This window comes from Mustela nivalis, assembly GCF_964662115.1.
Source record: "Mustela nivalis genome assembly, chromosome: 11".
Lineage (NCBI taxonomy): Eukaryota > Metazoa > Chordata > Mammalia > Carnivora > Mustelidae > Mustela > Mustela nivalis.
In genome coordinates, this window is record NC_139030.1 from 53,295,162 (window position 1) to 53,311,198 (window position 16,037).

A 16,037-nucleotide genomic window follows, 5' to 3' on the forward strand; every position below is an offset into this window, starting at 1 on the left:
CTGCCGTGCTTCACCTTAGAGATGGTTGTTTCTTCAGTATATACAAAAATTCAAAATGATAAAATATACTTAGTGATGAAACAAAAAAAGAAAATCTTTAAAGAAAATCTCATAATCCCTTAAATGATTATTTCAGGTACTTATTGATTGATATGTTAATCATTTGTTATTTATAATAATAATAGATATTTTATAAACATTAAAAAAATTAAAGCTAAATGTGCAATGTAATAAATTAATCATGTTCATCTCTGGGATTAACATAACCCCAGGGATGTGAATGACAATAGTAAGGGAATTCAAATGGAAGAAGAGGTCAAATGAGCCAATATATTCCCACTACTTCTATCTATGGGTAAAATAGTAGACACTTTAAATTCTTTGAGTTCACAAAAAGGGAAAAGAGAAAGTCTTAGACCTAGATTTAGAAGGAAAAAAATACCACTCAGTTGTTGGGATGGAATTGGAACAGTAATCAGACCAGCAACCATCACTAAGAGAACATTTGTTTTTAAAATGTAGAAGATATTTTTAAGAGATCAACTTTTCTTGAAAATGAAGCTAGTCTCAAAAGAGTTGTTTTTTTAAACCTCTTGAAGAGATGTGCTAAACCAGACTTTTCTTGCCTTAATGGTTAGCATATTGCTTTACACTGTTTTAAATTGTCGTTATTAAGTAAACTCTCTAAAACACAATGAAGTGACCAGAAGGCACAATGGTTACCTATTGTTCACAGTCTTAATGACAACATTTGTACCATAGTCGACTGTTTCTATAAGTACTTGGTGTAAACAGTGCCTGACTTTGTCTTAAACAGGCAGTTGCAGCAGCATCAGCTGCTTCAAGAGATTTCAGTGGAATAGGTGGGTTAGGAGAGCTCCTGGAAAGTTCTTCAGAAGCATCAAAGTTAAGTTCTAAAAGCGCTAAGGAGTGGAGGAACCGAAGGAAGAAAAGAAGACAAAGGGAGCATTTTGAAGGAAACAACAAAGGAGAGGGAGACAGGTTTCCCAAATCTGAATCTGAGGACAGTGTCAAAAGAAGAAGCTTCCTTTTCTCCATGGATGGAAACCGACTGACTAGTGACAAGAAATTCTACTCCCCTCATCAGGTATGGTTTTCTTCGAAGAGCTCCAGTCCGTTCTGTCATTACTATTGCTTTGTAATTACTGTATATTGTTTTGGTATATTTTTATAATATCTGATATAAATGAGGGACAGGGAACTACCATTTAACATGATTCTTTAATTTGTATCATAAACTGTCTTTAAAAGAGACTTTTAAACCATTAATAACTTTTAAGGCAATCAGCTTTAAACAACACAATTTTGAGACCATGTTTCTTAATTTTCAGTTTTTGGGGGGTTAGGGGAGTAAAACTTAGCTATCAGAACCCAGTGAGAGTTTGGCAATCTCTTGTTTAACTTTTTCCTTTTGAGACCTCAAATGAACTTATTATCTCTGCATATGGGTGTCTGCCTTTATTGTCTGAGTTGTAATGGCCACATATGCATGAATCAAAAAAAAAAAGTCTCTGGATTTTGCCTTGATCTTTTGATATGTGAACCATGCTGTCATAAGTCTCCATTATGCTGACATGGTGTCACGCTAAGAGACATCAGAATGAAATGATGACCTAAATGCTCTAGGAAGAGACCTAAACTGAACACAGTCTATTTTTGCTCTGACTTTATGCCAACTACACAGTTCTTCAGCATATTTTCAAGTCGAAGAGGGAAAGTAGTTTTAACTTTGTTTGTTAACACATTTTATGGGTTACATAATGTAAAGAATAAATAATTATGAATTCTGTGATAAGTAAAGTTATGACTTTGAACACTATTTGGTTCCACTAGAATTTCATGTGCTATGAATTATTAACTCTTCTAATCATATTAATCTGGGTCAGAATATACCCTAAAAATAATGCTTTGAGGGATACTATATAATTAAGATAAAGCAAAAAACTATATATCAACCAAGAGGTATGATATCCTCCTTATAAAGAACAAAAACCTTTTTAAAAATTGGAGTGATAAGCACAAATTCAGCATAGTGTTTAGCTCTTGGTTGGGAGGAAGGACCATATGCAAGGTGTCAATGAGTGTTTATCATTTGTATTAAATATGTAAATAGAATTTTAAAAAAATAAATAAACATCACATTAATAACTTGAATTCCCCATAGTAAGACAAAATAGATGTGCACACATGAGAAGTTGAAAGATAAAAACGATTTTCCTCCAGATAATGCCAATATCAAAAGGTCCAATTATTATCTTGCATAAAACAAATATAAAGTATGGTTTAAATAAATACAGCACATTTGGGATTAACTGGAAGCTCTACTGGGCAAGTTAGTTTCTCTGACTAGATTTTTTTGTCACCTTGATTTTGGCATTATTAGGACTATAAGAGTCATTAGGATTAAGATTATTTGACACTATACCATAATGACTGACCTCATTGAAACTTGTGTTCATATCTCAACTCTCAAGTAAGTCCTGTGACCCTACTCAAGTGATTTGTATTTTTGTAAGATTTCTGTAAAAGGGGGTAATAATGTCTATCTTAAAGAGTTGTGAAAGATTAAGCAATATATAGAAACCTTATGTGACAAATAGTAAAGCTCTTATTAAGTTAAAATTGATGAATGATTCCAAATGAAGGAAACTAAAAACTTTTGAGTAGTTGCAATTACCACAAAGGTGTATGCACAGTAGCAATATTTACATAAGCATATTTATAAGCTTATATTTTTGCATATTTTGCAAATTGAAGCATTTTTTTAAAACAGTACTGTTTCCATCCTTGTTTCATTACCATGCTCAAATAGAAATTGGATTAGTGCATTCAGCCAATCAACAAATATTTAATGAACACCTACTATGTGGCAGAAGTAGTTCTAGAAAATGAAAATACTTTGTGAACCAAAGAAGGATACAATTCACCGACCTCATGGAAATTTATACTAAAGAAGAAGACAGACAATAAATAAGATAAATAAGTTACAGACTATGTTACAGGGTGATAAGTGCTATGGGAAAAAATAAATCATGAAAAGGGGATCAGGAGCACTAAGTGGATGTAAGAATTTTAAATAGGGTTGTTTGGGAAGTCTTCACTGTAAAGGAGACATTTAAGCAAAGATTTGTAAGGAGGCAAAAAAAGAGATTATCTCCTTGAAGAGTATCCCAGACTCAGGGAAGAGCCAAGTGTAAGGCCCTGGCAAAGCAGTATGCCTGGAATGCTGAAGAAGCAGCTGGGAGGCCTGTGTTGAGTGAACCACAGAGATGCAAGAGCACAGAGAAATTAGGTGGCAGACACAGTTTTAATACTAAAAACAGAATCAGTATATACATATGTTATATGTAGTTCATTTTACAGTATTTGTAGATAGATAGGAGGTAGGTAGATAAATGGAGAGATACACAGATATAGAAGATATTTCAAAAGTAAAAGAAAGATCCTATGAACCGATACTTACAAATTCCAATAAAGACAGACAGGGAGCATTAACACAATTCACAAGCAAAAATATACCAGAAGCAGTGTATGATTTCTGGCTGTATAAACAAAAAAGAGTTCTGTGATAGTAAAAAGAATCAATGAAGGTAGCATAGGAATAGGAAGCATAAGATGGACATGGCATGCATTTAAAACAAATTTATCTTCTGAAAATGTCAAGGCCACAAATTATGGAAATGCTGCCCTCTACTAACATAAATTTTTGAATGTTGTTTTACATTTACTTCATTATTTTATCTTCAAATAGATAAATCATGTTCATAGCACAACATGGAAAGGTACTTAAGGGTGTACAATGCAAAGTGAATCTCCTCCAAAGATTTTAGCTATGTTGTTTGGACACACCAAGACAATTTATTTTAAACCAGAAGGTTTGCTGCTATAACCAGTTATAGTTGTTGATTTATTGAAAACTCTGATAGGTACAGACAGTTAACTTGAAATTCTATTAAGTATTTCCACTAGAACATCTTTACATTCTCTGCGTCATCTTCCATCTGGACTCTTCCCAACTGACTTCAAGTTCAATCCCTACATGCAGGACTGTGTATTACAGGCCTAATTACTTCTATTTTCCTTTTTGTTAACGAAAATTATAAGAGAGAAAGTTCATATTTACTTTCTCGGAACAAGGCAAAACATAAAAAATAAAGATACTTGGGATTCATGTTTTGCCATGCCTGAGGCAAAGAAAAATGGCCTTTTGGTCCTTAAAGCATAAAAGCTTGTTTTCCTTAGAGAAAGGGCTTCCACAGCTGTGGGTATTTCCTCTACTTTGCTGCATCTTCTAGTGTGTTATTTTTGGTTTATTTTCTCTGAATACTATTTTTGTTATCTTCTTTTTCGGTCTCTGTTGCCTTGAAAGCTGTGCTCATACCCATTATTATACTTTCCAAAGAGTTAACAGAAGTTTCAAATAAACTTAAAATTCTGGAACGCCTTTGAAAACACCCCAACATAAAAACATTCAAATTAAAGGCCACGTACCAGATACATTATAAACACGTACATACACCATATACTCTCAACCAATATCATACAGACTGATTTTCAGTTTCCAAAGATAGTCGCTGAACATATGCATATTAAGATGATTACACTGAATCATCCTAGGGGTTAATGCAAGACAAAGTTATGATTCTTCTAGTACCTGCATTAGAATCACCTGGAATGTGTATTGAATATTTAGATTCCAGAGTCCTATCCGCTACTTACTAAATCCAAAAACAAAAAACAAAACAAAAAAAACCTGGAACTAAAAATACACACTAAAGTTTTGAAACACAATTCTGATAGTAGCCAGTATTATACTGATAATTAAAATTGAGTCTAAGGAGAGTAAAACATCACCATTCTTTATTACTGGGGGTTAAGTTTAAGTCTTCATGATATCTGATTTCTTGATCACTTTGATTAACTAGAAAATCAGTCTAACTACTCTCTGACATCGGGTAGCCAACTGTGTGCAAACCGAGTGTCACAAAGGCACAGTCTCAGGTTGGACAAGCTGGATAACGAATAATAGTTTCTGTGGATATTTTAACTAAGACCAAAACAAGAGCACATTTCTTAATGAGTAATATCTTTCCAGAACATCACTATGACAGAGGGCAACAACGATTATTCTGATTCTTTGCAGTCTGGGAAAAGCCATAAAAATAAAGCTAAAAATGGGGCCTAAGAAAATCAGCATGACCTAATTAGGCAGATGATCCAAAAATAAATTTGATGGAGTCTGTCTTTTCTATGTTTTTACCCCCACTAAAATTATTTTATTTGGCTTTATATACTGACTTTTGGGCTAAGACTGGGAAGGTACAGGAATATTTGCTGTGGTCATATGGATATATATGCATATATGTGTGTACATATATATACATATATAGGTATATATACATACAAGCATACATATATATAAAACCCTGGCTATGAAGACAGGTGGAGGAGGTCACGAGAGTCCAAGCAGGGGGCGCAATGGGGACTGTCATTGTTAAGAAAGAGGAGTAAACAAAGATTCCACAGACTGAATAGAGATATTTTTGAAAACTATGATGAAGGCTAGAATAGAGATATTTGGTGCTGCTGGTTTAAAATTCAACCAAAAGGTTAAAGAATGGATTTCATGTTATATCTTCATTTTCTAGTACCAGAAACCCATCTGCTCAATTTATTTGTGAACACATGTAATAAAAAAGTTCTGAATCATCCAGTTCCTTCTAATAAAATTAAAGTGAATTCAGAAGGATAAGCTGTCTTCTACATCACCCTCTTTGGTAAAGTCATGTACATACGTCTTGCTTTTTTAATCTAGTGTTGAATTTTAAGTAATAATAGCAACTTACATGGCACTTCAGGAATTCTCTCTGTTGTGGTTGTTAGTACACATATTCCCTTAAGGTGAATCACTAGTAGCTATTTAGAAAACTATTAGCAAATTCAGAAGACAGCATCATAGGTAAGCTTCATGACTTTTATTCCCATGTGGACAGAGACAAACAGATTCAGAAAAAGAGTAAACTAATTTCCTTTTAGAACTTAAGAGAGTAAGAGATAACAGTTTTGTTTTTAAATCATTATCTAGAAGTAATACATTTGATACAATATTTTAAATTTGAGCCAACACTCTCTCGAGGCATAATTTATATTCCAAGTTGCATGTCCCTCAGATCATAGCAACTCAGTAAAAGTCATCTACTGTTTGTTTAACCACCACTTCCTCCAAAAAGAATCATTTGTCCTTTCCAGCATCATGTTCAGACCGGTAACATAATGGTAACAAAAACCACCTCACAGTATTACAGTTAAGATCAAATGAAATGGTTGTGCACTTAGCAAATTGCAAATTAGGATTCCTAATCAGAAACAAAACAAAACAAAACAAAACTCTTTATACTTCAACTAGTATTGTGATCTTTAATAAAAATATCAAAACATATGAGTTCTCTTTAAACTTGATTTATATATTTTAAAAGCATAAATAAGAACTATTTATATAGTTCAAGAGCAAGACTATTCTAATCCAAATGTAAATCGATTCTGCAATATTAAGACTTTTGTTAAGTAACTGTGTTTCTGTCCCCCTCCCCTGCCCCCACAATTCCTTTCTTCCTTGCTCTCTCCCCAGTCTCTGTTAAGTATTCGTGGCTCCCTGTTTTCCCCACGACGCAATAGCAAAACAAGCATTTTCAGCTTCAGAGGACGAGCAAAGGACGTCGGTTCTGAAAATGACTTTGCTGATGATGAGCACAGCACATTTGAAGACAGCGAGAGCAGGAGAGACTCACTGTTTGTGCCGCACAGACATGGAGAGCGACGCAACAGTAACGTTAGTCAGGCCAGTATGTCATCCAGGATGGTGCCAGGGCTTCCAGCAAATGGGAAGATGCACAGCACTGTGGATTGCAATGGTGTGGTTTCCTTGGTGGGTGGACCGTCAGCTCTAACCTCACCTACTGGACGACTTCCGCCAGAGGTGATAATAGATAAGTTAGCTATGACATTACACACCAATTTGAAATAATCAAAGCCTGGGCGGTTTAGCCTGTTATACCATCCTGCTTCCCCAAAATGAAATGCCTCAAAAATAATACTCAATTTATTTAATGAAAAACAATAAATCTTTAGAACCAATTGAATCGTATGGGACCATTACCTTCCAAATGCCTTAGTTTTTAGAGTCTGAGAGAAAACATATCTGCAAATTCAGTAAACCTACCAATACAAAATAATGGGTACTGTGACAACTAAATTGTTATTATAAATGTATGCTCACATAGAATTATATAATTATTCATATTCTTTAAATTTAATATACTTAAAATTTAGTATTATCGAGACCAATATATGGATAATAGGCAGTTTCCACACAAATATTAGTATTATATGCTAAAATGTTTTTATACGTATTAAAATGACTCTAAAATATTTTGATTTCTTGTAGGATGGCATATAGAAATAATCAAAGAAATCTCAGGAAAGCACACACATTTCATTGTACATCTGTGTTTGTGCATGGAAAAAAATTGGCCCATATACGTCAATATTGTCAATACAGCTTCAAAGAAAACACTCAAGCCTTGCAACATTATAATCCTACTATTTGGGGGGGAGAAGATTGATCTAATTATTAATCATTGTGATAAGCTGAAAATAATCTGCATTTGAGTGAAATGAAACAATATATGATTTTAGCATGCTTATGAAAATTTCTCTGAAAATTCCAACAGGTTAATTAAAACATTCCTGCAACAAACTTGCCCTGTACAATTGCATCTAACTGGTGAATTCTTGTTAAACACTATCACCTGTGATAATTTTTCAAAAGTGTTTATAACTTAATAAACGCAATATGTTATTATTACTTGAAAGTTATTACCTAGAAAAACTGCATGTAGCATGATTTTCCAAAGAAATGCTATGTGGTATTATATTATTCATTGAAAGGGTGGTTTGAACCATTAGTATTTGGTTTGCAGGGCACCACCACTGAAACAGAAGTCCGAAAGAGAAGGCTAAGTTCTTACCAGATTTCAATGGAGATGCTGGAGGATTCCTCTGGAAGGCAAAGAGCCATGAGCATAGCTAGCATCCTAACCAACACAATGGAAGGTAAGAAGCAAGACATGAGATAGCTTTACATGATTATATATGCTTTGTGGAACTATTTCTTCATCTCATAGAATTATCAAAGTCAACTACCCAAGATCAGAATGGTGTAACAGACCTAGGTAGATGATACACAAAATATAGTGTTATCACACTGGTTACAAAAACTAATACTGTTCCTTTTTCTTTTTAACTCCTTATCTTGTCTGCACAGTGGTAGTCCCCCACTCCATATTATGTCAGTGAGTTTTTATCATTATGTTACATTATCCTTAAACAACCAGAATATACATTTCCCTTCTTAAGTTTTATATGTAAAGGCACAAGGAAACATCTCTTTCAAGCTTTAATCTGTTCTCTGGGCCAGGAGGTAGTGATATGGTGGGGGGAGACATGTGAATGAACTGAAAAAGTGAAAACTTGTGTTCAACACTGACCCTAAGAAAAGACCTCTTCTCCATCTTCCACATACCCAGAAACCATTACATTCCTCCAAAGGAGAACTTTAACAAATGCTTGTTGATTTTGACACATGTGAATGGGCAGCAACTATTGTATTATTCCCCTGTTCATTCATTAAATAATTCTCCATTTCATAAAGTTTGGAGGGTATTTCATTAGTTCCACAATTTTATAAGTCTTTTATATAAGTAGTGTTTAACATGTGGTCTTCAGAAAATATCACTAACATTTTGTATCTTGTCCTGTTGGTGTGTATGATATCTGAACAGTCACGTAATAATTATAACAAGTTTCACCTACTAAAATTACTAGCAACTTTTTAAAATATTTTATGTTAAAATTCTGAAAGATATGGGTAATATGAATAACATAAGTAGATATGGGTTTGAATCTATACTAAAAAAGGACATACCACATTCTCATTGTGTGCAAGATTAATGCTGATGTGGAGACAATCAGAAGAGAATATTGGTCCTACACATTAATAATAAGGATCACAGCTTTAGACAGCATTCTTAAATAGACACTTTCAACAGAAATAATAAGTGTTTGATATATTTAATATTTCTGTAAGGCTTATTTAAAAATTGTTTTGGGACACCTACGTGGCTCAGTTGGTTAAGCATCTGCCTTCAGCTCGGGTCATGATCTCAGGATCCTAAGACCCAGACCAGCATTTGGCTCTCTGGTCAGCAGCGAATCTGCTCCTCCCTCTCTCTCTCAAACAAATAACATTTAAAAAAATAAAAATAGAAATTATTTTGATAAAAAGAATATGGCAATATAATCAATTGCCTAGTTATTAGGTAATAAAGTTAGTTAATTTTAAGCAAAATATTACATTGATGGTGTTTATTTTCTGTATTTAATTAAAGGAGAAAGATGTTTATATGTTTATATGATATTTTTAATGAATATTTTGTGAAAATATCTAATGAGATTGCCTTCTCAAGTGTTAAGCTACTTAAGTGATATGAACATCCATCCCCAGGTAGAAGCACTGATTTTATAAAACAATGTATAATCTATAGCAACAACAATTCATTTTTATTGTTATTTACCATTCTTCCTCTTTATTATTCCCCCTAGAACTTGAAGAATCTAGACAGAAATGTCCACCATGCTGGTACAGATTTGCCAACGTGTTTTTGATCTGGGACTGCTGTGATGCATGGTTAAAAGTAAAGCATCTTGTGAATTTAATTGTTATGGATCCATTTGTTGATCTGGCCATCACTATTTGCATTGTCTTAAATACCCTCTTTATGGCCATGGAGCACTACCCAATGACCGGTCAATTCAGTAGTGTCTTGACTGTAGGAAACTTGGTAAGTTCATTTACAGTTTACTTATTTCCTTTGGTAGGAGTGGGAGCTATAGACCAGAGGAAAAAATCCATTTGTGCTGTGTAGGGAATCAGAGCAATAAGACCTAAAACTCAATGTGTGGGGGCAACTGGGTGGCTCAGTGGTTAAGAATCTGCCTTCTGCTCAGGTCATGATCCCAGGGTCCAGGATTGGGCTCCCTGCTCAGCAGGAAGAGTGCTTCTCTTTCTCACACTCTCCCTGCTTGTGTTCCCTCTCTCCTTGTCTCTCTCTCTCTCTCTGTCAAATAAATAAATAAATAAATAAAATCTTTTTTTAACATAATAAATAAATAAATAGTAAGATTCAACTGGTATGAATGCTGATTGCTCAAACCAAAGTCCATGCTAATTGACCATGGTGTCTTACCAGTTGCAAGCTCATTAAAGTTTTTACCATCATTCTTGCTGAAATATAGGTCCAGAAAAATCATAATTTAATTCTGGCTCCACAAAAATTCAGTTTTAATATACACATCCTCTGAAGAAATCATGTCCACTGAAGGAAATATATGAAGATTGATTTCTGCTAAAAGAGGAGAGTTGTTTCAAACTGAATTACTTAATAAAATCCTTCAGTAGAATTTACATGAGAGAAGAAATAGTTGGTGAAAATGAATTTGTAATTTAGCCATAGTTTTGGTTCAAATTATTTGAGCAGGCATCTATGTAGGTGTATGTGGACAAGTACATTTCCTCCTTTATATGAGAAAATTGAAATGGTTAAACAAGTAGGAGAAGGATTACTCGAGAGCTACTTTTTTGGCACAAGACAGAAACAAACTCAAACTAGCTTAAGGGAAAATTAAAAACGGACTCCTAGAATGGAAAGAAAAAGATGAACTACAAAACCATATAAAAGGAAATTTTGTAGTTGGGCTTCAGGAAATGCTTTAACCAAGAGCTTGGAAGTAGTCCATATGTTCACTTCATCTTTTGTCTCTGGGTCAGGAAATATGCTCAGCCATAGCGCATTGGTTTTACATCTTGTAACCTCTGCACTGGGAAAAAAAACTATCTCTTTTTCAGTTCTAGTTCAAACACTCACGATAGGACTCTTGTTTGGCACAGCTTGGGTCAGATACCCAATTCTGGTTTAATCAGGGGCAGAAGGTAGAGCCATGTGAAAACATGACAGACTTGAGCAATCATACAGGTGGAGGAACAATTCCCAAGAAAAGCTGAAAAAGGAATACTGGGCAGACAATGACACAAATGTCTACCTAGTAAGTGACCTCAACGTTATTCCATTGTTTGACTTAGTAGAACACCTACCAGATTCTTGGGATTTTCGTCGTCTTTGGCAACTGTGAATGGATTTTTTTAATGATTGTTCTCTGATCTTTCCAATCACTCCATGTCTGCCTTCCTTTCTGGACTTCTTATGTCTACTAAGGCTATGTTTCCACTCAATGTTTTTATATACTCAACAACTGTAGGAATTATCTACTCTTGTGGTATAAGCTGTGCCCTGGTCCTATATTTCCAACTGTTACAGAACGTGGTTTAAGGATAACTTTAATCAGCAACTGTAGGAATTATCTACTCTTGTGGTATAAGCTGTGCCCTGGTCCTATATTTCCAACTGTTACAGAACGTGGTTTAAGGATAACTTTAAACACAACATGTGACAGCTGAAAGATCATCTTTCTCACAGCTTATTGAAAGTCCTAACTCAGTTCAGTCTTGTGTTACCTCTAGTAGCAGCCTTCCAGCTTCAAAGAGCCTTTCAACTTCAAAGATAGAAATCTGATAGCCATTTTGACTTACTTTTCCTTTATTTTTTTATATACAAGTTGATAGAAGACTCATTATTTCTTCTTTCAAGGTATCTCTCTTTTAGTCTTATAACTACGATTAAAATAATATTTTTAAGACTCTGCACTCAATAGGTTTGCACTGTGCTGAAGTATTTATTATCTGTATTTATGGTTCAACAGTCCTATCTGATTTTTAAGACTCCCCATCTGATCCCATCCTTCTATACCATCTTATTGTCCATTGTTTCCTAACCAGCCACGATTGGCCCATCAGAACAGCCATGTCACTATACCACATAAACACCACATGTTTATATATTTGCATATGGGAAAATATTCACTATTTTCTACATTCTCATCTAGAGTGTTCTGACTCAAATCCCCTCAATTCTTCAAGGTTATGTCCATTTTTCCTTTGTATCACCTACAGTGATTACATGGTTGTAGCTCAATAAATAACCAACTGGTTGTTTCCTACCCATATGGGCTGCTTAAAATAGCATGTTTTCATGAAAGAATATGGGTTTTGGAGTTAGGTGGAACTGGATTTGGCTTCATTGCCAATGCTTACTAATAATGTAGCATCTGGACAAGTCTGATAAAAAATCTGAGTCCTTGTTTTCTGTTTTGAAATGGATATAATGATACCCATCTCCCGGAGTTGTCGTGAAGGCCAAATGAGGTAATATGAAAACAATACTGAGCCTGGCATCTAGCATGTGCTCAATAAACTATTTCCTTCCTCTAATATATTCTAGTAACCTTTCTCCAAAATACTGATGGAAAACAGTCTTCTCTAGCTCCTGTATTTTTCCCAAGATACTGTACAGTTAGGGAAGTTGAACAGTTGGGAAGAAATTTTGGAAATTTGCCAGAGTGAATCAGGAAATTGAGGTTTTATAGAATTCCAAAGTTGAAACACAAGAGTTTGGAAGCACAGGATAAGAGAGGTTGGATTTTAGGAAAATCAAATGGAAAAGCACTAGACTAAAGCACCAAATCTGGATTTAAGTCCAATAGTCCATGCTAAATAACTGGTGCTCTTGAAAAAGCCATTTAGATCTTCGGTCTGTTTTCCAATGAGTAGACTATATTGAACAAGATGATTTTTTATGTCCCTTCCAGTTCCAAAACTCTGTAACTTAATGTGTAGCAATGGAGATAATGAGGTACAGAAGCAGGATGGAAGACTGGTGACTGACAGATTATGGTAAAACCACTGCTATGCTGAGGTTAGCAATAGGGATACAAGGCTTGTCAAGATAAAGAGTGCACATGATAGGAAACAGACCTGAGTTAACTATTACTAACCGTAAAAGTAGGAAAATGTGTAAACTGTTTCTATTAGCTGAAAGCTCCTGTTATTATTAATAATAATATCATACATATAAGGCATTTCATAGTTTCCCATTTATCTTATTTTATATCCATAACAAGCTTTATCATAAATATCTATGTATAGAAAATTGTATCTATGTATAGAAAATTATATCTATGTTTAATTATACATTAAATAATTAAAAAATCAATACATAGGGAGACAGAGAAAGACAAAAAAGAAAAAGAAAAAATGGGAAGTGGGGGAGAGGGAGAGAATATATTCCTTATATCATGGGTACTTAGCTAACTTTAGACTACATTATCCACTATGGATGGTTGCATTGCATATTTTATGGAGTTTATAGGTTGCACATTTAAACAAATTTAGTTTCTGTGGAGTAATTATTACTACTCAAATGATTGCAAAATACCTTATAAATAAGGACATCTAGGTTTGGGTTGAATTGTTAACAAACGGATATCTTGTAAAAGACTTGCGGAAATTTCAGGTTTATTTAGATCAATGTGCCCCATTTGTATCCTGTTTCTGGAATACATAAAAATTACATCAGTCCTCTACTAATTGGATTGACTGATCAAATTTGAGTATCAAGAGACCTCAAATATCTGTTAAGTTTCTCTAAGATGCTCTATTTTGTTTTTGTTATAACCATTATAAGGTACACCCACCTTAGAGATTTTATAAGCAAGAAATCTTCCATCAATCATAGCAGGTTAGACAACCTCTTTATCATAGAAACATTCCCAACTAACCGGTGACTCTTCAGGGAATACAGATAGAGGTTTGTAGTTCCTTACACTGATTACTATTCTTACTATAACTCTCATTGTAACCAGTGATTAAGAGTTCATATCCCCTTATTCTGCTGGACCCTGAAGGGAAGTCAGAACATAGTACCTGTACTAAGGATCTTACAGGTCATTTGCAAATAAAAGCCTAATGAAATACAATTAGGAAAATTATTTCAATTAAATGGTATGGTATAGGATATGAATTTAAAATCTCAGGAAAGGACATGATAAGTCTTTGAAGGAAAAAATCGCTCTTGTTTATTGAACGATAAAAAACTGAGGAGCCAAACCCTTAAATTCACTTGGAGACATCTCGCATCAATTAGAGAGTGCTATCCAGCCCATCTAACCACTTTCCTACTATAATATAAAGCTATCTTGTCTCCAAACCAACAATTTATAAGGAGGGTCTTGTGTAATAATTGTGTGTACACCAACTTCCAAATAAAATTTGATAGGCAGTACATTGCTGACAGAAATCCAAGAATTTTAGATGCAGACCTTATGTCATCTCAATTAATACCCTCATTTGACAGATCAGAGAAAAGAACACCATAAATGTTAAATCATTTCCCATGATTTTTCTTTAAGTACATTTCAATTTCACCTTCCCCACCCAATCAATAACAACAACAAAAAATATTTAAAGATGTGTATCCAAAGGCATGGGAATAATAAAACTAAAACCATTTTTAAAAGAGGCTAATAATAATATAGCAAAAGTAGACTACAGCTACATCAAATTCACTACCAAAAAAAAAAAAAAAAAAGAAAGGAACATCAGTCTGGGCAAGTCGAGGTTCTGCAGAGTAAACTGACCAATACTCTGCCTTCAGAATGAAAATTTCTCCTTTTAATGTACATCAACAGAATTTTCCTCACTAATACTCAACAGGAAAACCTTCCTATTCCTGAAATAAGAGCTTATTCCCCAACATTTGATCATCCTAAGGATTGTGCCCCCCATAACAACTCAAAATGCCCTGAATTTCTTTATTCTTGGTCCGACTCCCAGGCTGATTCTTATCTCCATCCTTAAAACTTACACTTTTGCTGTTAACATGTGTCATCATGTACAATAGGTTAGGAACTTTTCACTGAACTTATCTCCTTACTAAAGAAGCTGGATTATTAAAGGAAGCCTATAAATTCATTGTCCATAAGAAATTTATCAGCCTAAATGAACTAGGTTTATGCAGTCTTGAGTAGGTATACCTTAATTACTACTATATTTTCAAAGGCCAGCAAAATTTCAACCATTTAGGTGTTCAACAGACTTTTTTCCGAATGAATGAGTGGATACAGAGGCATATAACCCGAGTTTCAAGAGACAAAAAGCTTCTTCAAGAAAACAAGACAGAGTTAGGATATTTGATATATTAAATTATTTATTAATATTTGATACATTAAATTATTTCATATTTATTATATTATCTATAATATGTATTATATTGTGTATAATATATAATATATTCTATTTATTTAATATATTTGAATATTAATTAAATATTTGATATATTAGGTATTTCCCTAAGGTCTTTCATTGTTTAGGAAAATAATATGTTACTAGATTAATTTCTTTTTTAAGATTTATGTATTTGAGAAAGAGATAGGGCACGCGAGAGGGCATGTGCATTGGGGAAGGGGCAGAGCGAGAGAAATCCTCAAGCAGACTCCCTGCTGAGCTCAGGAGAGGGAGGGTTCCACTTCTCCCAGGACCCTGAGATCATGACGAGTGCTGAAATCAAGAGTCAGGCATTTATTTATTTTTTTTTAAGATTTTATTTATTTATTTGACAGAGAGAAATCACAAGTAGGCAGAGAGGCAGGCAGAGAGAGAGGAGGAAGCAGCGGGACTCGATCCCAGGACCCTGAGATCATGACCTGAGCCAAAGGCAGCGGCCTAACCACTGAGCCACCCAGGCGCCCCTAGAGTCAGGCATTTAAACTACTGAACCACTCCACTGCTCCTATGTTAGCTGCATTTAATGATTTGCTTTAATTAACATGGTATTTTAGGAATTTAAATAACTTTGATACTGTTATTTTGACAGAGTTCCTTCAAGGTAAAGGCTGACTTACCTTATAAATGGTAAGCTTGACTTTATAGTCATAAAATGCAGCTTTTACTTATTGTTAATTAGGTTAATTGCTTTAAAAGATTTTTTGCAAGAGTAATTTCATAACTC

At 34.3% G+C, this 16,037-nt stretch overlaps 1 protein-coding gene across 6 annotated transcripts in view; it reads left to right on the forward strand.

Moving 5' to 3' along the window:
• The window catches only part of LOC309844391 (sodium channel protein type 3 subunit alpha), a 109,366-nt gene that overhangs the window by 57,791 nt on the left and 35,538 nt on the right, over positions 1-16,037 (forward strand). For 2 of the 6 annotated variants that reach the window (XM_082691199.1, XM_082691198.1), the window contains exons 12-15: positions 818-1,108; positions 6,650-6,997; positions 8,001-8,133; positions 9,682-9,920. In XM_082691199.1, the coding sequence (XP_082547325.1) occupies positions 818-1,108; positions 6,650-6,997; positions 8,001-8,133; positions 9,682-9,920 (1,011 nt within the window). Of the gene's footprint in view, positions 1-817; positions 1,109-6,649; positions 6,998-8,000; positions 8,134-9,681; positions 9,921-16,037 lie in introns of those variants that run through there. The other 4 variants (XM_082691200.1, XM_082691201.1, XM_082691202.1 and 1 more) reach the window with 4 other exon arrangements.